We start from the raw sequence: 25,081 nt of genomic DNA, 5'->3' as shown, positions 1-25,081 counted from the left end.
ATTAACATGCCTAGTGCACTTCAGAACAGGGAACTCGTTCTGTTCATTATTCGTAGGGGTTTGATTGGTGTTTTATCCTTGTAAGCTGCCTGGAGTCACCGAGAGTGTGACCATATAAATTTTCTTAATAAATAAATAAATAAGCGTGCATGGTGAAAAGATAGGGTCAAAGATGAATGGCTTATTAATGAATGTAGATTGAATACAAAAAAAGTCCAAAATAATACTAAGGTGGCCTTGGTCAAATGGACAGCATGAATAAAGATTAAGTTGCAAAACAATGGTATGAAGAGTGAATGGGTCAAGGGGAAAGAGCCAGTTTAGTCCAGCGGTTAAGGTACCAGGCTGGAAATCAGGAGACTGTGAGTTCTAGTTCTGTCTTAGGCATGAAAGCCAGCTGGGTGCATTTGTCTCTTAGGCTACAACATCAGACTTGGGCAACAATGCAATAGTTCAACATGTTTTTTAAAAAGTATATATATTGCAGTGCACTATTAATATACAGTAAGCTTCTATGAAGCTACAATTCATCTCCAAGCCATTAAAAACAAGGGTATATTTTCCTTCTTTTGATAATAAGAACACCTTCCCAATAACTTAAGTAATTTAAGTAATTAATTTAATATGATAATACTCACAGAGAGCCCTATATTATTAAATCCTAGTTTTACATAGCCTCATAATCCTAATGGTAAGTTTATAGCTTCCAATAAACTTGGTTTGTAAAGATACTGTGCATTGTCTCCATGTAGGTCTCAAGGGTAAATTTCCATTAAATTTGCATTTAAAGCACTGATTTTCAACTCCCAAGTTGCAAATATTGTTGGAGTACAATGCCCTTTACCCTTGATCATTGCCCATGTTGTTTGTGAATGATGTAGCTGAAGAGAATAATATGTGAGAACCAAGGGCACTGGATTCCATAAGGTAACTTTGCATTATTTGGAAGGCCAAAAAGTGACCTCACATTCCCAAAATAAAAGAAAGAGAGAATGCATCTTTCTATGGTTCACAAATACAAACGGCCTTCATTTTTCAGACTCTGATAATTCTAGGATAACGTTTAAAGCACAAAGCACATTTAACAGGGGAAAAAAACAAGAATGAAAAAAATGATACCTCTTCTGCACCAACAGCACTTCCATTTTGCAGTGGTCCATCACTGGGTGGTGTCACTTCAACCTCAATTTTTTCTGAAGAAAGAAATGTAAAACTGAAAACCAATCAGTCTTTTGTTCAATTTATAAATCACACAACATCACTTTGATTCTGGGCTAATTTGGACATTGCCCATGCATTGGTTTGATTGAACAATTGAATGCAAGTATCTTATTTTTTAAAGTAAGTTCAAGACAAAATGCAGAGAGCTCAGTACCCTATATATGACAAACAAACTGAAATGTTGACATGGGTTGAAATACCTGTCCTATATTAGGTGTCATTACTCTGAAAAACTGGTTTAAGTAATCTTATTGGGAAATGTAGGTTTAACATATAATTTGTCTTATCTATTCAGTATTCCAGTTAAATATTGGGGGGTGGGGGGGAAAGATCACTCAAGCCTTTTTCCTCAGGAGTCAGTTATAACAATAATCGTGTTTTAATTCAGTACAAATTAAATTGGATAAACAAGTTGGTGAACTGCAAGTGAGACAATCTACTTGGCCATCCTATATGTGACAAAATGGAGTAGCCTAAATTTAAAGATAATTAAAAATGAAAAAGATTTGGAAAAATTATGAAGTTCTTCATATCTGCTTTCATTTGAGAAAATGCTTGTCACCCATTTCAAACAAGTGACACTGTGTGGTAAACAACCATAAAACAATTTAAGCAATTACAGTATAATACAAAAATTAATATACACAGCAGCAAGAAAACTATCAACATAGGTTGATAGTTATAATATAGACAGGAAATGGGGTCCTATGCACATTTGGGGTCCCAGACCTGGGCACAAAATCAGATCTTCACAGCCTTACAAAAAGCCAATAGAATCAAGGTCATCATAATGTTTGAAGAGACAAAATTACAGAAGGCAGGGGCTACAGCAAAGAAGCCAAGCTATTGCTTGGCTGACAGGACCTCTAACATGCTCAACCTATAGAACCAAATTGGATGGGTAAAAACACCTAGGAGAAGACAATCCATCAGGTAACCTGGTCCAAAGCCATAAGGATTTAAAAGGTGACAACTAGCATCTTGAATGGCTCCTGGAATCACACTTGCAACTCACGTAGTCATGATGTTACATGAATTGAGTATCTGACACCTATGCAGTTGCATTTTGCAATATTTAAAGCTTCTGAATACTTTTCAAGAGCAGCATAGGAATTATAATATATAATAGTCTCATTATTGACCTAACATAAGTTTACTTGCATTCAGATGTATATCACAATGATACATAAACAACTTTGCAATATATTGTAAAAGTTCCAGTGGAACTTTCCAATAAATTAACATATCAGAAAAACATTATAGGAAGATAGCCATGTTAACCTTTGGTAATAAAAGAAATATCTGTTTTGAAGAAAACAGTGCTGATCTCTTCTACTTACCAGTATTTTTGGCTCTTCCATTCCGTTGTTCACCATCAATTTCTGGGGACTTTTTGGCCATCTTATGAAGAATAGATGCCCTTTCTTTGAACTTTCCTACAAAATATACACATCTTTGTTAAAGCATAGTTATTTCTCAGCTAATGCCTCACTTTTGATTCATTCAGTGGTAGCATGTCACTCTGGTTTCTCCTAACTTGGTCTGCTCCCTACTCCAAACTTTTCCCAGCAGATAGAATAAGTATTTCATTTCAAAATATGAAATAGACTTAGGCTTTCCTATTATCCTAAACTAGATAGTTTCAAACATGATTGTAGAGAATAAGCACGGAAGAATAGCTACCAATCTTAGTATTTGTAGGGGAAGGCAAAAGAGTCTGTTTTGGTTCTCTCTCTCTCTTTTTTAACATGTCTGGGTTACAGATTACTCACTTATTTCCTTCCTGAAAAATCAAAACTCCTGATTTTTACATTAATCTAAAAAAATTAATAGTTTATTACATCAGAAGTAATAAACCATTGAATAGGAGATGATAAGCATATACCTGAAAGCTTAGATACAGCCTCATTATGAAATAACAATATTTGAGAAGCGTAATAGTCACTAATACAATTGTTTTTTCCCAGGTAGGACACTGGCACACATATTCTTTCAGGAGAATTGCTATTATGATAGAATTAACACCTCAGAGTTATATTTCAGTTATAATTACACTATTTTTCACAGAACAATATATTTAGTTTACCAAACACAATTTGAAAACATATCAGCATTTAAATAAAGGTAATACAACAAGATATCTTGTTGATGACCCAAGCTCTGTAAAGGACCTTGGAATACTCACCTCTAATGATCTAAGTGCTAGAGCCCACTGCAACTACATAGCCAAAAAGGCATTAAGAGTTGTTAACCTAATCCTACGTAGCTTTTTCTCTGGTAATATCACACTACTAACCAGAGCATACAAAACATTTGCTAGACCAATATTCGAATACAGTTCATCAGTCTGGAACCCACATTACGTATCTGATATTAGCACAATTGAGAAAGTCCAGAAATATTTCACAAGAAGAGTTCTCCACTCCTCTACTCATTGTAGAATACCTTATGCCACCAGACTTGAAATTCTAGAACTAGAAAACCTTGAATTACGCCGTCTTCGGTCTGATTTAAGCATGGTATATAAAATCATACATTGCAATGTCCTACCTGTCAATGAATACTTCAGCTTCAACCATAACAACACAAGAGCACACAATAGATACAAACTCAAAGTTAACCGCACCAAACTTGATTGCAGGAAATACAACTTCAGCAATAGATGTAGTCAATGTCTGGAATACTCTACCTGACTCTGTAGTTTCTTCCCTAAACCCCAAAAACTTTAACCTTAGACTGTCTACTATTGACCTCACCCCTTTCCTAAGAGGTCTGTAGGGGGCGTGCATAAGCGCACCAACGTGCCTACCATCCCTGTCCTATTGTTTCTCTTATTCTTCTTTTATTTTTCTTATATGTACCCATTTCATGTATTCACAACTATGTATACACTTATACTTATTATCTTGTAAACAATTGGCAAATCAAATAAATAAATAAATAAATAAATAAATAAATAAATATACAACAATACTTCACAGGATACACAAATATTACCCTTCAAGAAAAGAAAGTCAGGCTATTTAAATAGTTATTTCAAAGAAAAATGCTGAAGACAGAAATAGATAAGTCTGGTTATTCCTTTCATTTAACATATAAATGGAAAAGTCAAACCTAAAATAATAGCATCAACTTCTCAAATAACATACATTTGCATTTGAATAGAAAATCAGTAGTGAAAAATGCATAAAGCAAAAATGTAAATTTACTCTCCTGGAACTTGAACCATCTCATTATGTGGTTAGTTGTATAATGGTGCAATACTGCAGGTACTGTTCCTTGCCATCATTAGAACTGACATATAGATTGTTGCTGAGTGATAGCAGCAGACTGTCATTACACTTATACTTCCAAAAATGATATGATATGACATGTAATTCCATGTTAACCTTTCAGACATATTAGAGGTCTAGGAGAACCAGGAAAACACAAAATCAGATGGTCCTTATCTGAGATGAATAAGTTTGTCCCTTGAAGAATTTGTCAGGAAATCAAATAGCTTTGCTTCCTTCCTCTGGTTCAGCCATTGTTTGTTCAAATAGCTATCAGCCCATTTAACATTAGAATACCATAACTATCAAGAAAGATTAGGTTAAGAAAGTGAAATGTTGACAGAAATATTTACTCTTAGATTTGTCAAATATAAGTGTTCTTTAAAAAATGGAAAGAAAAAGCAAGAGTTACCTTATGGTAAGATGGGTGGCCAATAAAATTTATAAATAAATAAATGGAAGAGCAGCCTGATTTTTTAAAAATTATTCAAAGACTTAGGTTAGTACCATATTTTTTGGGTATAGTACCATATTTTTTTTCTTTAAGATACTTCCCATAAAGTAATTGTGATCATTTTTGAAAGAAGATATATTACCAAGGAGAAATTAAAAAAAAAAGCTGAGACATTTGAAACAAAGTATAAGGATGTCAGAAATGGCAACATATATGTGGTGTCATCATGATGCAAATATAACTGATGCAAATATGCAAGCTTGTGTGATGAAGTTGGAATGTGTGTTTGGGCATTTGCTCCCTATTGCCCCTCCAGAAAAGCAATAGTTAAATACAAAGATTTCGGAAATGATGTGGTCCTTTAAAGAAGAAACTATTCTGTAGCATTGCCATTCTCATTTCCTGTTTTAAACATATGCAGACAAGGAATATGTTTTTAGGTAAACAACTATAGATTAATTAAAAAAGAACTGAATTCCACACTGCATTCATCAACAAACACTTTTTAAAAAACACATGCGTATCTGGTTAATAGAGGAAAGATTTACATGAGTTGAAAAGAAATCAGAGTTCTAACAAGGTTTGAGCAGCTGGGACAAACTTGATAGGGACAGTAAAGGGAAATTGGAAGGTGGGGAAAAGATTAAACAATTTTCTCTTTCTCTCCTGCTCAGATTCTTCTGTATATCTGCCATCTTCATTGTACTTCCTTAAAATTGTAAGAAAAACATATCCAGGTGAAATTTTGATCTTAATCCAATGTTGGGCTAGGCAGAACAGCAACACCACCTTTTATATATCAGAGAAATATGATATTGTTTTGCAAGTACACTGAAAAGGTCACAGACTCCTGGATAAGTAGCAGTGATGCTACATAAACACCATCAAAGCCGAATGGCCCTTCAACAGAGAAATATATCAGGATGAAAAATGGAGTCACCTAGGTTTTAAAAGCTGCTGCTCCCCTTCTGCTGCCTGTGGAATTACAAAAGGCCTAGGGAAAACAGACTAAGTACTAAATCAAATCAATTTGATGCTCCTCAGTTTCTCTCTATTTCACATGATTTTGCAAAATGATTGTCCTAAAATATTGTTAAACCAATAGCATACACGACTCAGATATTGTCCTTTCATTCAGTGAAGACTTTCTGAATAGCAAGTGACAGTTCAGAATAATAATTATGCAGTTTAAAAAAAATATAAAGATAAAATTAAGGAAAAATAATTTTCTTGAAGTTCAAATTGAGCTTGAATTTCAGTACAGAAAGAACTGAGAGTATTTCTGGTGTACTTTTTGTCCCTTAGTCATGTACACTGTTAAGTAGATGTTCATTTAAATACAGTAATACAGTTCTATAGTATGATTGGCTTCCAGAATTCAAGACTTGAACCTATTTCTATTTTAGTAACATGATAGTGATATTCAGTGCTTCTCATTTTCTAAAATCTCTGTGATGACATTTATACACTAATTCTTCTGATGTTCAATTCTTATGCACCTACTATAGAAAGCCAGAAAATGCAGCAGATCAACCTGTTCATGCATTCATGTGCTCTCCTAAATACATGAAATTTAATATCATTTTCTAAAATGTACAAGGCATATAATTAATTTATAGGAAATTTGGCAAAAACACTAATATTTACAAATATCTATTTGTGGAACTAAAAAGATCAATTTCTAACTTTTGAATATAAAAAACAATAACTACAATGAACAATTTTCCTAAATGTTAATAAAAGTAAATACGCTTATTTGAAGAATGCAGGGTTTAAAATATATACAATATTTATCTATCAAACATTCATCAATATTATATGTGCTCTTAATAATATGTTGATCGTATATGCTGCATGAAAATAAAATTAAAAATGCAAGTTAGTAAAAAATATTAAGAGTTAAAAATGTTAAAATGGTAACACATCACATTATGCCACTGATGTCATGCAGAGAGGAACTGAAAGAAAAAAAAAACCATGATAGGTTTTCTTATAAAAAATAAAATAAAAAGTCTGACACAAAAAATCTAAAATATTTCTTACCTTCTTCAGTCATTGTGTCATAATATTTTAGCTTTCCATATGATCCAAGCTCTACAACATTATAGTAAAAGACAACAGAGATAAGGAACTCTCAGACATCAAGGTAATTGACATGCTTTCATACATTCTTAATCAATTCCATAGCAGTAATTTTTCTATAGAGTAGATTTCAAGTTGTTGAAATCCCAAATCAATTGTTTTTCTGGAAAAATTTAAAAATAATTAAATATTATTTTATAATGAGCATGTTGTGCAAAGTGCTTTAAACACAGCTGAACATGCAAAGAGAATAATCTTTTTTCCTCAGTCCTACAATCTGCAATTTGTATTTTCTTATTATATTGTTAAGTATAATGAAAAAGTGTTAGATTTTGTCTCTGTAATGGCCCCATCTCTTCAGGGTAATTTAGACTAGATGAGTGAAATTGTGTATTACTTTAAAGTTTTGGATCAAAAAACTGTCTTTCAGAAGCCACAGAAATAGCATTTATGTTACTGAATTAATGTATAAACATATATTCTTTGTTAACAGTTTTTTATATTTCTATAATTAACACTACTGTAGGTGAAGTCCTCAAGACCTTCAACTGTGCACTTAATGAAACTTGTATTCACTAGAATTTCACTTAAGAAATGAAAATGTAAACAATTCTCTACTTTTTGCAATATCAGAAGAACATTTTTTCTTTAACAAAACTATATGATTTTTTTTGATAAGGGTAAACAATTAGCTTTAATGGTTTTTAAACTATAATGATTTATGACAGAATGATTGAAGATCAATTATGACATTAAATAACAATAAAAAAGAAATTAATGGAATAAGATAAATAAAATAGGAAAGGATATTCATAAAGTACATTTAATTAATATAATATCATTAACTCATATACTACATTTTATTACATAACAGAATTCTTATAAAGAAGGACTAAATAGCTGGACAATAATAAAACACGTTTCAATATAATTCAGATGTTCATAAAGAAAAGGATTCTGTTCATAAGGAAATGTAGGATCGTACTATCAGGCTCATCTTCTTCCTGTTTTATTAATATTTTGTAAGATCTAATAGAACAATGGCATCAGAAGAGTCAAATAAATGACCTCTTCCCAAAATTCACTTTTCCCAAATGAACTGTCAACTCAATTATAAAAGAAAGAAATGTTGATTAGGGCATTAAGAAACAGGAACAGACTCCCATTGTTTGTTCCCTTCACCAGATCTCATAGAGAAGGCATGCTGTGGGTGCCTTTTCTTAAACAATGCCAGATTGTTGAAACCCAAAGTTGTGTCTTCTCAATGCCAGTGCCTGCCCTATGAAACAGCATTACCTCAAAAATTTGGATGGCTGTGAACCTGTTAGCCTTTTTAAGACACTGAAGACCTGGCTGTTTTCCTCAGGTACTGGAATCAAGTGGAAAGATCTCCTGTTACAGAAATGTTTTTCCCCCTCTGTGAGCAATGTTATAGCTTATCCTTGGATCTTGGGGGAATATATGTTGTGGGTTTCTGTACTTATTATCTTTTAAAGACATACAGAGTTACTTGTGTGAGATGTATGGCTATATAAAGTATATTCATAAAAAGTTAAATACATAAAAATAAAGCAAGGCCTCTGGAAGATAGGACCTAGAAAAGAAATAATACATCAATAATGACTTAATTTAGGAACAAAGCCTTTCTCCAACTTAATGAGCTATTGTCTATATACTACCCTCACTATCCTTATCATGCATCATCATACATGTTCAATTCATTTAAGGTTAAATATTCAATAAATTATTTTACTGATCAGTGTATATTGTAATTTTCAGAGGTCTGTATCACAGGGCTGTAGTCCTGCCCCTCTTTAGGCTGGCCTCTGCTGCCTTCAGTAGCATAATAAATAACTTGTGCTTCAAGGAAAGACTTTATCTGATCCCCAATATTAAAAAAGTCTATGGACAAATTTCCTTTTCTAATCACTTGTGATTTTGTGCAATAATAATTTTCTGCAATAATACCCAATAGCTGTTTCATTTACTTATTCATGCTCACTCTCAATAATTCTACTTACTTCTGTTTCCTCTGATTATTTTTAAAAGACTATAGTAACCATAGGCAGAATTTCATAGTCAAAATTATATTTTAAAGAATCAGCTTGATTTCCGAGACTTGCCTAGATTACATATTCATAGAATGCATACCATTAGATGCTAGTCTTATAATTCAAGCAGTGATTCCATTTGATCCATGTGTTATTAAACTATATTCAGTGCTTGTAACTATTCATCAGTTGTAAATATGACCATTTCTGGAATCTGAATGTGTATATTCTAGGTAGGAGCACCTGACGGAAATATACTTTTCTTTTTTCTAACTAGCTTCTGATTCAAACTGAGCAATCTTTCTGCTCTCTTGCTTTACTTTTGGGCTACCTGTGGCTATGAAGGGACTTCTTCCTCACTTTATGTGTTCAATATTGAGGATTCTTGAGGGAAGTCTTTCCCTCTTATCTCTTTCTACATACTGTATTTTATTCCTTGTGTCTTAGAACCTTTAGATTGAAAGAGGGAACAAGAGACGTCAGATAATGGGTTCTGATCTGCTTTTGACAGCCCAACAACTACTTGGAAAATTAAGTTTCATTTGTGCTTCTGCTTGCCTGGTGACAAGGGACTATAGATGAACTTATTAAAGGTTGATTGGCTCCACTAGAAAGCTGTCCCTTCCTATCCTAATAGCAATAGTACTTAGACTTATATACCACTTCACAGTGCTTTACAGCCCTCTCTAAGTGGTTTAGAGTCAGCATGTTGCTCCCAAAACCAATTTAGGTCCTTATTTTACCCAATTCAGAAGGATGGAAGGCTGAGTCAACCTTGAGCCGATGAGACTTGAACTGCGAAACTGCAGTCAGCCGGCAGTCAGCAGAAGTAGCCTGCAGTACTGCATTCTAATCACTGCGCCACCACAGCTCTTATGCTAAAAGATGTCCTACATTTGAGAAGGCTCAACCTTTCTCCTTCATTTTCTGTATCACCACAAATGACACATTTTCTTTATTCACTAAAATGACAGAATCAGTTAACTCACAAAGTAAAATCCTGTCCTAGCTTTCTAACAACTACTTAGTATTAAGTAGAAGCTAGCCAAAAGGGGTGCCGTTAAAATAATGCATGAATGCAAATTAATGAATTAATGGTCAAGTTTTTATTGGAATATACAACACAACTCAAAAATATTATGTTTGGGTATGCTACTTATTATAATGTACCGGTAGTAACATATTTGTTAATGACATCAGCACAGTATTTAAAATAGAGATGGAATCCGGAACATTTCCTGCAAAATGCATTATAATATCTCTTCTCATTTCTTGCTCAGTTGAAATGATAGCAACCTGAGATAAAATGCAATCTTAATTCTAGAAAGATAGCTTGGTTTAAATTCTTATCCATGATGTAAAACAACCTGGTAAATGAGGAAAATATCAAATCTAGGATGGCTAAAAATAAATGTCTGTGAAACAGAATGTTGCAATTATTAAAAGAACTACTATAAACCAAACATTTACAGGAAGATAAAAGCTACCTGGAAAGGCTAAAATACATATAGCAAATCAAAAGCATATAAAATACAATAATTGAAATCCAAGATGATTAGATAACTAGAATTATTTTGTAAACATTTTATTCCATTAATAGTAGGGACATCAATAAAATTCTAAAATAGAATTCATATTAACAAACAAAAAAGGATGGAGAATTTAAGCATTAAAGCAATATGAACAAAACACATCAGTACTGCTAATGAGTCTAATGATGTAGAACCCATGCTATTAATTTAAGACTAAAATCATTATACTATTGTGAAATAATCTAAATATCTCATTTAAACTTCTGATACCACAGATAATTATCCACCTCTCAAACTATGCAAGAAAGTTACTGGTTTGGATTCAAATCTGCTAGCTGCCCTGTGAATAGAAAATGCCAGAATTCCTAGAGAGACAATTCATTAGACCAGGGGTGGGCAAACTTTTTGGCTCGGGGGCCGCATTGACTTTTAAAATTTGACAGACGGGCCGGGTCAGCACAAGATTTTTGGGAATCGCCCCCCACCCTTCCCGCCCCCTCTTCTCCTCCTTCCCCTCCCCTTGGAGGCCCTCTGAGTCAGGAGTTGCTACCACCGGCGCGGCTCCGCGTGGCTCCAGTCCCGCGTTGCCTCGGGAAGGGAAAGGCAAAAAGGAAGAGCCGCGGCGGTGCTTTGCAAGGGGAGCAGCGGCACCGGAGGCTCAGGCTCAGCGGCTCCTGGTTTTGCCTTTTCCTTCCCAAGGCAACGGGACTGGAGCCGCACGGAGCTGCGCCAGCGGTAGCAACTCCTGACAGCCCCAGCCGGACACCTGAGCGGAGCCCGGGCGAAACTGCCTGTTGCTGCTGCCGGAGCACCGCGGTCGCCTCCTCCAAGCAGCCTGCCCGCCACCGGGCTTCCCTCGCCGCGCGGCTCGGGGCCAGGCACGGCGCCCGCGAGTTAAAGGAAGCCAAAGTTGCTGGGAAGTTGCTCGGGTGCTGGGAGCGATTTTTTTCAGGGGCGGGCCGGATTGGACAGACCAATGGCAGCAATTTTTTTTCAGGGCGGGCCGCATTGGACAGACCAACGGGCCGGATGTGGCCCAGGGCCATAGTTTGCCCACCCCTGCATTAGACAATGTGACTAGGATGATGTTACTACCAATTCCTTCTCCCCTTCTAGTACCCAACACCAATTCTCCCTTTACAACATCTTTCATGGCTACTGTGTGAAGGAAGAAATTGGTAAAAAATGTCATATCACTCTATCAAACACCATTAAGCAATGTCCTTGATTCATCCTATTGTACTTAAATTCTATGTAAGCAGAATGGAACAAGCAGATTTGTAGCTTAATAAATATTTGTAATGCACAAATAAAACACATCCAACCTTTTGCTCATGGAATATTGCTATACTGCACTATTCACAATATAGATTACAAACATAAATGTAGGAGATGACCAGGCGGAGCCCACGGTGGGGTCAAACATATCAATTTGGAATACTTATACAGCCACAAGAGGACCAAATCCAGCCCCCTATGAATTCCATTGACTCTTACCTAGCACCAATTTGCCTTGACCAATAGTAGATCAAATTCTTGTGTATAGATAACATGTAATAAACTTTTAGTGTTTTGAATTCAACTCCTGTTCTCTGCTTACTTGTGCCCAACAATAAAGTTTCATCAAATTATTTTATAATGGTAATGATGACTACATGGTAATTAATACAAACTTTGGGGTTGTAACTTAAAATAGATAATTCTTTCTGATATGCTCCATTGCAATTTATGAACCATTAAAAAGCAACTTCACAGGTTTGTTTGTTTTTTAATCTCAGGTTGTTCAATATACCTTTCCTTAAAGTAGGGGTTTTTACTAAATATCATTCCACATTCATGGCATTTAGTATTAGTTCTTCATACATTGAAAACTAATTAACAACTACAATTTTCAAAGGTAGATGAAATGAGAGGAGACAGGAAACAGACTAATCAGAAAAATAAAAATGGTTCACATTATGAAATGTAAAATAAGATGTTACTTTCATAGAATTACTTTCTTAGTATAGAAAGATGTGAGCAATAGAATCAGGACACAGAATCAGGTGTTGGTCAAAATATAATTTATTAATATGTGATAGAATCTTGTAATAAAAAAAATGACAATACATTGCTGTGGAAACGAAAATGTGCCCTAATATTGTGTAAAAACAATTAATTTAATTCAAACCACAATGAATGCAGCAGCCACAGAATAATCTCCCATGAGGATAAATGAGCACTGATTTACTTCCTCTTTTTTCTCTAATTAATCAAAAAATTAGGACTCTGCTGCTGACATGACTTGGCAAAAGAAGTATGTCAGACAAAGAGAGAACTTGTTCTCCTTTTGTCCTCTTCCAAACGAGATCCCTTCTTTTATATAGTAATAATAATGGGAGATGACTTTATTATTTCCACTTTAAGCAATAGGGAATTTGAAATTTTTAAGGATTATTCTGAATCATTGGAAAGCTAACATTAAATCCCAGTTTATTTTCTGCATACTCCTGATTTAATCGATATACTCTATTTATCTTTTTTTTAAAAATCCAGAAGCAGTAATCTTCTGGGGCTGCATTATTAGTTGTCCGCATGCGGCCCCTGAGCTGAAGATAAAAATAAATGAATAAAAGGTAAGGCAGTAACTTTTCAAAAGATATCTTAAATAATCAATTACTTTACTTTTGGGAAGTATTTTTAAATTAGTTAGTGACTATTTGACTCATTTTTCATATGGCTCAACTAGAACTTTAAAGGCAGTATCTCGGGGTGGGATTCTACCAGTTCGGACTGGTTCTATAAACTGGTTGTTATGATTCTGCGCAGAGGCCTTTCCCCTCTCCACCCACCCCTCCCTTCCCCTCCCAATCAGTCCTTATCGCGCATGCGCAACATCGTGTGCATGCCTGACATCGCTGACTGCATTCTTCCCTGCCCAGTCACTCCTTCAGGTATTTCTTTTCCCCCCTCCCGACAATCAACTGTTTCTACAATCAGCTGTGCCCCTCACTGTCTTACTGCCTCACTCAGGAGGCTTCCCTGAGGCCCAGGAAGGCCAAAAATGGAAGGGGGGAATAGCCCCCCATCTGCCCCCCTGCTCCATTTTTTGCCTGGGCCCCAGGGAAGCTTCCTGGAAGCAAAAACGCCCCCCAGGAGGCTTCCCTGATGCCCAGAAGACCCCAAAAACAGGGGGGGTTGCTGCAAAAAAAGCCATGGCCACCCAGTCATGTGGTCACATCCACAGAATCGGTTGTTAAAAAATCTGAATCCCATCCCTGCAGTATCTGATGCCTACAGTTAGAGAAAGCAGCTCCTTCTGCAGAGAAAATTTAGTTTTCCCACTTTTGCCCTCCCTCCTAATTAGTTCTATCTATTTTTTAAATTTTTGTTAATAAAATAAACAATGAATGAAATAGCAGTGGAATACTATTTTTTATTAATTAAAGCTATCAATTACAAATTGATGCAGAATATTTTTGTGTTTCATTCTCAAGAAGTGTATATCACTAGCATTACTAGATCAATGCATCCTAAAAAATATTTTTTTTTAGAAAGTATAATAAGTCAATGTGTATCTGTGATATTGTAAAGACTATATGTAACAAACTGCTAGTTGGACATAGGTGATATTCTATTTAATGTAACTACTATATAGGCAGAAGTTAGATTGGAAGATTGACTTAAATGTAATTTGGCTCCTTTTAAGACATGGTATTTTTATTTCATGGAAATTTTATCACCTGTTTATTCAAACTGATAACACAGCCTTACCAAACTCTCTTTGTGCATGGAATTTACCCAGAGACTAAGCTTAGTGTAAAGGAGGGTGGGTTTAAGAAAGAAGAAAATTTTACTAAGGCTCATGATATTATCAATCCACCATTCTAGAACCTCATTTCCCAAATATATATTGCATATAGCAAATTCAACAGTAATGTGTGCATTTTTAAGTCTTGATAATAATTTTGCGGGAATTTGCAAAAACTAAACTTAAATCTAGATTTGCTGGTCCAGGTATTTCATGAACAGATTTTATATATATAAAAAATAGGGAACATATGCATATTTAGTATTATTTAATTTAACTTACTCTATGTTGCCCTCTCTTAATTTTTGTTTTCTTTTTCTTTCTATGCAGGGCTTTCTTTTTTTCCTTTAAAAAAAAGCATTTAAAAAAAGCATTTAAAATTTAAAAATTTTGATTAAGTAACTAGCTATTGGTTAAGACCTCTCAAATAAAACTAGTTTAGCATTAGTCTTGACGATAGGTTTCTGGAAATTCCATCTAGTATTGTTATAGCATAGAAATTGAAGTATGTTTCCTTCAATCCTGAATAGGATTTGCACCTCGCATGGCGTCTGCTGGGACTCTCTGTATAAATAGGGCATAGTATCATCCCCTTAGTGTGCTTGCAGAATCCCACATCAAATTGTAGATCACTGTGACTGGCTGTAAACTGAGGGCATCTACCAGTCCAGTTTCTTATTTTTTTAATATAAATGATGCTGTGCTACAAGGGTTAGATGGCCTAAATGGTGAACCTATGGCACGTGTGCCACAGGTGGCACGCAGAGCCATTTGTGCCGGCACGTGAGCTGCAGGCAAACTTCCCTCACTGGGCATGTGCATGCCTCACAGCTGATTTTCGGCCTGTTTAAGGCCTTTTTCAGCCTCCCAAAGGCTTGAGGAAGGCTTCTGCAGGCTTTGCAGGCTGAAAACTAGCCCCGTTTTGTCATTTCCTGTTTTTCTGAAAATACCAGAAGTGATGAAATGGGGCTAGTTTTTGGCCTACAAAAGCTTTCCTCAAGCCTTTGGGAGGCCGAAAAAGGCCTTAAACCAGCCGAAAATCAGCTGTGAGGTGCAGTGCAGGTTAGGGGGCAAAGGGAGTGGGTGGGTAGATAGGGATTACATGTGCATTGGTGGGGATTACGCGTGCGTACGGGGCGTGGGGGGCACACATTGCCTTCTGGGTGCTGGCATGTGAGTACAAGCGTGCAAGTGTACACACAATTTTTGGCACAGGAGCCCAAAAGGTTAGCCACCACTGGCCTAGAGACATTGATTTTTGAACATAGATCCTTTTAACATTTATATTTTATTCAGTTCTACTAATCAATCTAGTTGAAATGTTAATTCATATTGCTAGTACATGTATGATGTGCCATAAACTAACTAAATAAATAATAGCATTTCCTTCAAGGTTGCCCCATTTAAAAAAACAACACATGCATTCTGATCTTTGTGTGTAGTTTACCATAGATACAGTAGATCAGATGCACTAGTGTGCTTCAAAAAGGAAAAAAGAACATACCAGTGGCAATTATTAAACCTTATAGGTGTTTTTTTTAAGATGGTAAATATGATCCAACCATCCCTATTTCCACTTTAAATTTTTTAAAAGCCGCAATTCAGATTCAAGAGAGACTAATATTAGCATGGTGAAAGCCAATGTTCATCATACTTAATTTTAGAAGAATGAAATTGTTTAATTTAAAACTACTTGCAAACCGATAACTGCAGGAGAATGGAAAATTAGCACCTTTTTAAATGTTGCATTAATGTGATTATGTAAAATGAAACTGAAGGATCTTCCTTTGAGAGAGCCTTAAAACAGGGATATTCAGGCCTTGCAAATACAAACATACTTTCAGAAGACACATTGAAATGCTGAAAATAAAAATCATAATAGACTATGCATACATATGCAAATATATGCATCAAACTATGACCATGTTATTTATTAATTTAATTTAAGGTAAGATAGAGTAAATAGAGAAATAATCTCAGTAAGTTTTCTATCTTAAAGCAGGCATTTAGAAATATTCATGGGATAATAATGGGATTTGACACATACATTTACTGAGATAATCGGATAGACATATTTAAGAGCTGTGCCCATTAACAATAATAGAGAAATATGTGGTTATGAAGATAGTTTTAGTAAACATTAACTTCAGTAAGTGAACAACATAAAAATCAGCAACAATAAACAGATACCTTCAGCCAGTGGATCAAGTGTGTGGATCATAAGTTGGAAAATGCTGTTCCTCATTAGACTATTGTGCAGAGATGCAGAACTTCCACCTCTTTGGAGGCATGGTTTAATCTAAAGAAAGAGGGGGGGAGGAGATTTGTGAGCATAGAATTTGGGGAAAATGCTCCTAAATAAAATGTTTAAATGACAGGAAGAAAGAGACAAAAGAGAAATTTGTTTCCAACTTACTCTGCTTCTGTTTCTATACCTCATTTGCAATCTCAATTGGGAAAATAGGATTGCCTTTTCATGAAGCCAATTAAAAAATTGGACAGGTAATGAACAACAATATCATTGTACTAAAATGGCTTCATCTCATCTGAGGAATTTTGTGAGGAATGCAAGTTTTGTGATATATTTCATCATTGACATAATACCCACAGAGGTAGCATAAATGCAATAGCTGCCTATATCATATTTCTATAATTACATCTCTAGGAATTAAAGTCTGTTCTGGAATTCTATTCCCCCCACCCCATTCACTCATTCCAACCATTTTTTGGAGACTGCTTGGGCTAGTTTTCTTTCCTGTGGTTTTTCAGAAGTGTTTTGCCATTGCCTCCTTCTTCCCGGCCTCAGGCTTTCAAACATGGTCGCTCTAAAGATTTTCTGTTTTACTTCAAGGCTGAAGGAGGGTTAACAATATCAAAGGAATGTAAAGAAAACAGGGACTTGCCAGCAGAGTTTGCTTTGAAATAGAAATGAGCAGAAGAAACATCCAAAGCAAATCCAGAGTCCCAAAAATTAGATCAGGGTTGTCCACTAGCCCAGAAGTTCAAGCTTTTTCTCACAAACATCAAATGCCAGAGGTCAGCCATTGTTTCCAACAAAAAGAGCATGGTCAGAACTGCTTTTTAAATAAGGCCACAGCCAGTTGCCTTTACTAAATACACCATTTGCTTGGCAAGGAATTAATAATAGATCTTCCTTGCTCTGCACTCCAGCATGGAATGCTGGTGCAAGGAGGCCATATGTCATCTTTATTTGACTTCTCCAGCTTCTCAGGTGGCGTCTGTGTTTGATCAACTTCATGCCATTCCTGGCCTTGTGTCTCCTAAGGCTGATATTCCACAGGCTCAGCTGGAGCAACTTCCTCAGGGTCAGAATCTAAGCCTGGGCTATGAGGCTTCCTAAGGCTGAGGAAAAATGACTAGCCCAAGGTCACCCAGCTGGCTTTATGGCTAAGGCAGTACTAGAACTCACAGTCACCCAGTTTCTACCCTGATGCAGCAGAAAATGAGTGCATTTGTACAAAGTATTTTTTTCCTGATCTTGCCAGTTTAAAATACATATTCCCATCTCATTTTCTTTTGGGCCAAGGTTATATGCACTTCAAATTTGTCTTCCTTGGTTGTTTTGCTTTCAAAACATTATCTGCATCTTATGTAAAAGAATTTGAAACAAATTAGGTTTCCTGAGTTTCCAGACTTTAAGGAGCCAGGATTAAATAGTATACCTATTAAGCCACAATTCACTTTAAAAAAAATACAAACCAGCAGAATAGCAGCCAAAGAGTCGTTTCTTTAGCCAACTAAAGTTGGTGGGAAGTTTGCTGGTTTTGTCTCAAAACTGAAGACTCTGATGAAAAAGGGAAGTTTATCTTCTGTGAAAATGAAAATGTTTCAAATATTGAAAATGCTGTTACTAATTATTTCTGACCGATTCTTTTTTCCTCAACGTATTTTGAATTCAGATTTTCTATTTCCTGTCATATCTATGTCCAATTCCCACTTCTGTAGTACTTATTATATATTTGTAATTAATATACATTATTTTTATAATTTCATGTTTTAAAACAGGAAAATGTGGAAAAGACAAAAAGGAGACAGAAGAGAAAATTATAAAAAAGGCAAAAGGAAAAAAAATAGATATAATAGTGTTGGAAGAAATATCCAGGTCCAGTTCCAAACCAGTAGAAAGGCACTGGAAATAAAATGGAGGCTGGAGGCTGATTGGAAAGAAAGGTTCCCTTTATTGATGAAGCAGAACCACCAACCCCATGTGATTCTGGGACAGCTGACAAAATGGAGTTGAGAGTGGGTGGGTTTTTATACCTTCTTTGGGCTTTGTATTTAAGCTATTTGTTCCTGTGCAAGAACATATTCTATTGGCTGTTGTGAGATTCCTAGGGGGTCATGGCTGGCTCTTTAGGCAAAAGGGGAAATGCAAATGCTAGGTGCTTGTCTGAGCTAATCCTCTCAATATTTTTGGCTTGCCTAATTGCTTATTTGGAGTTTCCTGTCTGACCCAGTCTTTCTGAACTGATGACCAAATCTGCATTTCTAAAAGCTGGCCTCCTCAGTTTCTGCTTGGAAGCAGAGAGACTGGTGCTTTGTTTCTGCTTCCCTTAAGATTTTTCCCATTTTTCCTTTAGGGGAAATATTCTATTCCACATTTTTAATATTTCCCAAAATATTTCATTCTTCTGGGGTGGGGTATTTTTCCCTCCCACAATAGGAAAACACAGTAGGGAACAGAAATATAAAAGACAGCTACGGTGTATGTAGTCTAATATTTTCCAAGAATATAGGGATACCAGATTTGGTCTGCAAACCTCCAAATGACCACAAGATGGGAGCAAGGAGCTGAAATTGTTTGCTTGATTTTGGAAAGGGGGGGGGGAGGTATCTTGTACAAGGATAAATGAATCAAATGGTTTCCATGCCAAAACAGGGCTAGAAATCATATTAAATCTGGTGTGAAGAGTCAATTTTATTGAAGAAATAATATTATGATTCAATGTGCTATCTCAAAAAGAGGCAATAGCTAGATAATTATTGATATATTTGAGGTCCAGAAAGGATTAAGAGAAACTAGATAAAAGTGCTTTCTTCAAATCAGCTAGGACTACTTCCTAATATGGAGAAACAATACACACACACACACGCACACACACAATTTTATTACAAATTTTAAGAAAGATTAAAAACCAACAGGAACCATGATACGGTAAGAAAAATGAAAAGGCAGAAGGAAATCAAGATGCTAAAATTGCAAAAGGAAAGAAAGAAGATACAAAGAGGCTTCCAATCTTCTTTACTATAAATATAATATAAATTAACTACTTGCTGTATGGTTACAAATAACTCCTTCTTTCTATTATCTATCCTATCTTATCATCAAAACAAAAAATGAAAAGTTTCAAAACAATAATTATTTCTTTGGGACACCCAGACAGTTTATTTCATCAAATAGGATTTACCATACATTATGTTATACTTTTTTAAAAAAATTTCAACAAAAGTTTGTACATTTTAGAAGCATATATTCATCATCATTATACAAATAATGATGACTTACATTGCTCTTGTCTATGCCATAAGCCTTTTTTATCCATTTATTAGGTAATTGTAAATAGGAAAACCACTGCTAAGTATATTCTTCTGCTATTAATTGTTTCCTTGATTTGTTTTTAAATTCCCTTGATAGTTTTCTAATAAACCACAGTACTATTTATCTGATTTGCCACTTCTCTTTTATAATATACTTCTTGAGCTGAGATCCAAAAAGATGCTTTGGGGCACAACCTGGTCTTATATGTATCTATTTCATATTCTATATGATCAATACAGCATGTCTAATAAAATGATTTTTAAATCCACATTAATTTTAACTTTATTATACCATAAATATCCATGCCATCTAAACCTCAATTATTACTTTTTCAATGTAAAAGTTTTGTTTTTCAGCAACATTCATTCTTTCATCCAGACCAAACAAGCAGTGAAATAACATTTCAAATATGGTAAACCCAATCCTCCTCTTTCCTTTGCATCTGTTTAACACTCATGTTTTTCCCCTTGCCATATAAATGTAGCTATGTCTTTTTGTCACTGTTTAAATTGTACATCTGTTGGCAAAACAGGTATTATTTGAAACAAAAATATCATCTTTAGTTAAACTTTTGTTTTATCACAGAAATTCTCCCCAATAGTTGCAAGTTTAATTTTTCCCTTAACATTCATTTCAGTCCATGCTGTATAATATTTATTTTTAAATCACATACAATCCATATCTATCATAGTAATAGCCATTATCTAATTAATAACTACGATAATCAGGTCTAAGGACAGGACAAACATTTAAGAGCATTAAGGTCCCAACAAATCATGCCATATTTTCTTTCATATTACCAAAGTAGGAGCTTAATGTATTATCCTGTAACAAGTCTACTCTGCAAAGAATCACAGTATGTCAGAAAGATTATGTACCTGTTTACCAGTTGAACTGAAGTTGCAAGTTAATTGAATTCCAGGTTTATTTGAGCTGCAGGTTTGCTTTAAGAATGGATACTCTTGTCTCTGAAACCTCTATATTTTTTATTATAAGATAGGGTTGCGGAACCCAAACTACTGACCTATGAAACTTAACAAAAAATTGTTTTAAAAAGATCTAACCCTCTCACTTTGTTCTAAACAATAAAACCTTGTTAAACATTTTATAAAGTTTCAGAAATCAATCCAGAGAATACTAGCCTTACAGTGTCATCAGTTTATAGATATATGCACACATGCTAGTGTATGTGTGTGTGCATGTATGCACATTTGTGGAAAGACAACACCTAATACAGATAGTATTATTTGTAGGAAATTATTTTTAACTTCATTTAAGGAGTTGAGTGTACATTAGCACAAAATGTGTTCTACTTGCATTCTTAGAATTACAGCTTTTTCAGTGGTAGTGATACAGCACAAGGATTTATCCATTTATCCATTCGATTTTATAGAAATACCTAAGAGAACAATCCTACCTATATGGTTTAGTAAAGCAAAACATTGAAAAATATTCTCCAAATCAAAATCATTACATAAACCTAAATGACAGAAATCACAAAAATCCTCAAGAGACTATACAATGAAGTAGTAACAAAGCAAACAGCAAACAGAAGAAAAGTCCAGAGTTAAAATGATGAAACATCTTTGGATGTTAAATTTCAGTAAATTTTAAAATTGTAGGAAAGTAAACTAAATAAATTATTAAAGGCCCCACAGTTTTATGGAAACATACATATTTTCATAGTCAGATACTAAAACCCAAAATTCAAGTCCCACTTTTCAATCCCAGGCATTTTAAAAGTTAACAAATGATGGGTGATTATTTTTGATTTTCAAAATCTTTTCCGGACTTCTGGGTTGAGCCCTCCTCGCTGATGGACCATAGATCGCAACTGTCTGTGGCTACGGTCCGTGCTCTTTCGTCAGAGAGCCCCGATCATTGCGATTAGGGGCTGAAGCTGCCTTGGAGGGGCAATGGTGTAACGAAAAGCTGCAAGCCAGGTTGAGGGGAGCTACACCTCCCCTCCTGGGCTTGGCCTCCCCCGAAGACGACTGAAGCAGTGGCCACCCCGAAGAGGAGGACTCAGCTGGACTAAGATTTGTGCAGGAGAGAAGAAAGAGGTGGGTAACATCTGAACCGGGACAATTGGGTGAAACAACTAAACAAAAAGTACCCCAGGATTAAGGTAACATTGAACTTTTAAGAAAAGTGAGCGGCGGAAATACAAAGAGACAGGGAAAAATAATAATAATTTTGACAGCTAAGTGGGGCTTTGAACCCGGAAAGGAAGAAGCCAGAACTAAAGATTTAATTAATTTGGACTAAAATATTTTGGCAATAAACAGGCATAAAATAAAGCTGGACTTAAGATTGTCAAAAAATAATAATAATAAAATTTACAAATTGGAGACTGGATTGTGCTGGAATATTGAGGCTCGAAAAACCCTAAATAAAAAAAATAGGGGGAAAAGGTGAGGACTTTGTATGATGGAGAGTGCCATCCTCTGACAAAAACTTGAATTCTGTATGAACTTGTGTTGATATAATGTTAAAGAAATATTGAAACAAAGTAAGAATCTTAGAAAGTGAAAGCTGAACCAGAATGAAGAAAGAAGCAAGGAAAGACTGATTGTGAGATTGATTGACGTCTTTGGTATAGACCCTGGGCTGGAACAACTGAGAACTTTAAAAAACTGGAAGAAGAAAGAAGGAAAGTAAAAGTGTTTTTTGTGGACTTTAATGATTATAAAATATAAGAGTGTGTAATGATTATATCTCTTCGCGAATTAAAAATGGAACTTAAAAATATGAGAGAACTATTACAGGAAAGAGGCGAATCACTTTGCTCTGTGTTAGAAGAAATGGAAATGGCGATTGAAGAACAAGAAGCAAGAACTTTAGAGGACGAGGAGTTGATTCAAGGAGAAACCATCTTAAATAGATAATTAACACAAAGAACACTACAAAGACGAGGGGAAAGAAGGAAGGCTAAAAAGTTGAGATTTAAGAAGGTAATCAAAAAGGGCAATACCTGTGAAATTAGGAGAGATAGAAAGACCAAGCAGAAAAGGGGAAAGGAAGATATCAAGAAAGAGAGGGATATAAACTGGAATGAGAAAAGATATGGGAAAAAGAGGGGGAGGAGAGGCAGTAAGAAACAGGTGCATGAAATAAAGAACTATGGAAATAGTAAAATGATGAAAATAAATAGTTTTTTCAGAGATAATTGATGAATTAAAAAGGGGATTCTGCAGGGTGACAAGGGGTAATAAGAATATATTTGCAATTTTAAAAAAATACTTAGGAAATAGGGTAATATAGATTATTAAAGGATAGATACTGATAACTTTTATTAGATGAATATATATCTTTATTTTTATTCTCAAAAGGAAAGTTAAGGTTTATTGAAGAAATTGTAATAATTGAAATGGATGTGAAGATGTTTAAAAATGAGGTTAATATCAGTGACCAGAAATTGAATAGTCAATTTTTTCCCTTTTACTTCTTTTGAAATTAGAAATAAAATTAAGGGGGGAAAATATGTTGCGGAATCCAAATGAAAAGATGCAATGATTATTATTGTAACTACGGAATTAAGATGAGGGAATAAAGGTATATTTTAAACACTGAGGTGTCACACTCAAAGCAGTAAAAGGGGGAAAACCTATACTTGTTTCTTTTTCTTTTGTGTTAAAACTTGTATTAACCCAGAATCTATAGAAAGAATGTGTGATGGAAAGAAAATATGACAGATTAAAGAACTACTTAAATTAATAAACCAATACAGACTATTAAAAGGAAGGAAAGACATTGGTAACTTTTTTTATTAGGCAAACATATATTGTTACTTTTATTTTTAAAATAAATATTAAAGGATTATATTTGAAATAATTGAAATGGAATGAAAAGATGTTTTGATTGAGATTAATGTAAGAGATTACGATTAATTTGCTTGTTTCTCTCCTTTTGGAAAGTTTGAAATGGAAAAGGTAACAATAGAATTAAGCATGCATATATGAATGTATAACTATTGTCATATTTGTATGTAAAAGTGATGACCCGGAAATATGTTGTCCACTAAAAAGAGCGTTTTGTTTTTATGTGAAAAATTGAATAAAATTTGTTTTTTAAAAAACAAAATCTTTTCCAAAACCATGTCTGGAGCATTAACAGTGTTTTGCAAGGTGGATTAAATAATAGTAGTCTTGGAGCATCTGAAGGTATTGGATATGGAAACATCCAAAAAGAAGGTGTTTATATTGGCTTCTCCAGCCAGATTTATTCAAAAGGAAAGGGACTAAGTTATAGAATTCTTGATAACTGAATATTTCACTTTTAGGATTCAATTTATATCTTAGTTTGCTAGGGCAAAGTTTTCTTCATTCTCTTGATAATAACATTTCGATGAATAGGAAACTTAGTTATCCGTTTTAGAGACATGTTTTATAGATGTTTTATGTTCAGATATTCTGAACTTTCAAAATTTTCCAAACCATTCTCCATTCCTCCAGACACTCCTCTCAATGTGCAGGGCAACATGTCCTTGACTCTTTGAGAAAGAATGTTGTTGCGTCTAATCTTCTACCTCACTATGAAATCCCCCCCCCAAAAAAATTCCCAGACACTAAATGTGGCAGCCTTGAAGCTTCTGAGTAAAATATGGCTTCCAAAGCTGACATTTTATCCTATACCCTTAATAGGTGCTATTTAAATTAGGCAACAAATGTTTTTAATGTTAATTTGCCATAATAAACAGCCAGGTCTATGCTTACTTCCATCAGTTCTACTCCCCTATCCAAAAATACTCCTCCAACTCTGTGTTTGCTGGGAATGTTCATGTTCCGTGGACTTATTCAGGATAAGCTTTAGTGATCACATCAGCAAGAAAAAAAAATAACTGCAAAATGTTTACTAGTAAGGTAAAGCCCCCCCCCCCAGTATAATGGGAACTAGCAAGCCTTGAACTCCTTTTTCTGTTCCAATACATAAAAGTGGATCAGTGTTTAAAATTACCCTTATATTGGCATAATAGATACTCATGACTTCCGAGGTTTTCTACAATTGGGATAGGCTTTTCTTCCCAGTTTTCAATGGTTCAAAACATTGTGCTTTTAGCAAATTGAGTTCATCTCAGGCCCTATATCTAACTAAGGATTTGCTCTTTCTCCTTGCCCAT

General features: G+C 34.9%; 1 protein-coding gene across 6 annotated transcripts in view; it reads right to left on the bottom strand.

The window, feature by feature from the left end:
* SLC24A2 (solute carrier family 24 member 2) overlaps positions 1–25,081 on the bottom strand; it is a 60,938-nt gene that overhangs the window by 15,285 nt on the left and 20,572 nt on the right. For 5 of the 6 annotated variants that reach the window (XM_087957639.1, XM_087957640.1, XM_087957643.1 and 2 more), the window contains 4 exons: positions 16,593–16,701; positions 6,991–7,041; positions 2,562–2,657; positions 1,120–1,193 (listed from right to left, as the gene is read on the bottom strand). In XM_087957639.1, coding sequence (XP_087813765.1) covers positions 1,120–1,193; positions 2,562–2,657; positions 6,991–7,041; positions 16,593–16,701 — 330 coding nt within the window. The remainder of the gene's footprint in view (positions 1–1,119; positions 1,194–2,561; positions 2,658–6,990; positions 7,042–16,592; positions 16,702–25,081) is intronic. The other variant, XM_087957645.1, reaches the window with a different exon arrangement.

Source organism: Notechis scutatus, chromosome 2 (assembly GCF_049901735.1).
Source record: "Notechis scutatus isolate UNSWTSFEM ecotype Mainland chromosome 2, rNotScu1.2, whole genome shotgun sequence".
NCBI lineage: Eukaryota > Metazoa > Chordata > Lepidosauria > Squamata > Elapidae > Notechis > Notechis scutatus.
The sequence above is the reverse complement of the archived record's forward strand: the minus strand, read 5'-3'. Positions and strand labels throughout refer to the sequence as shown.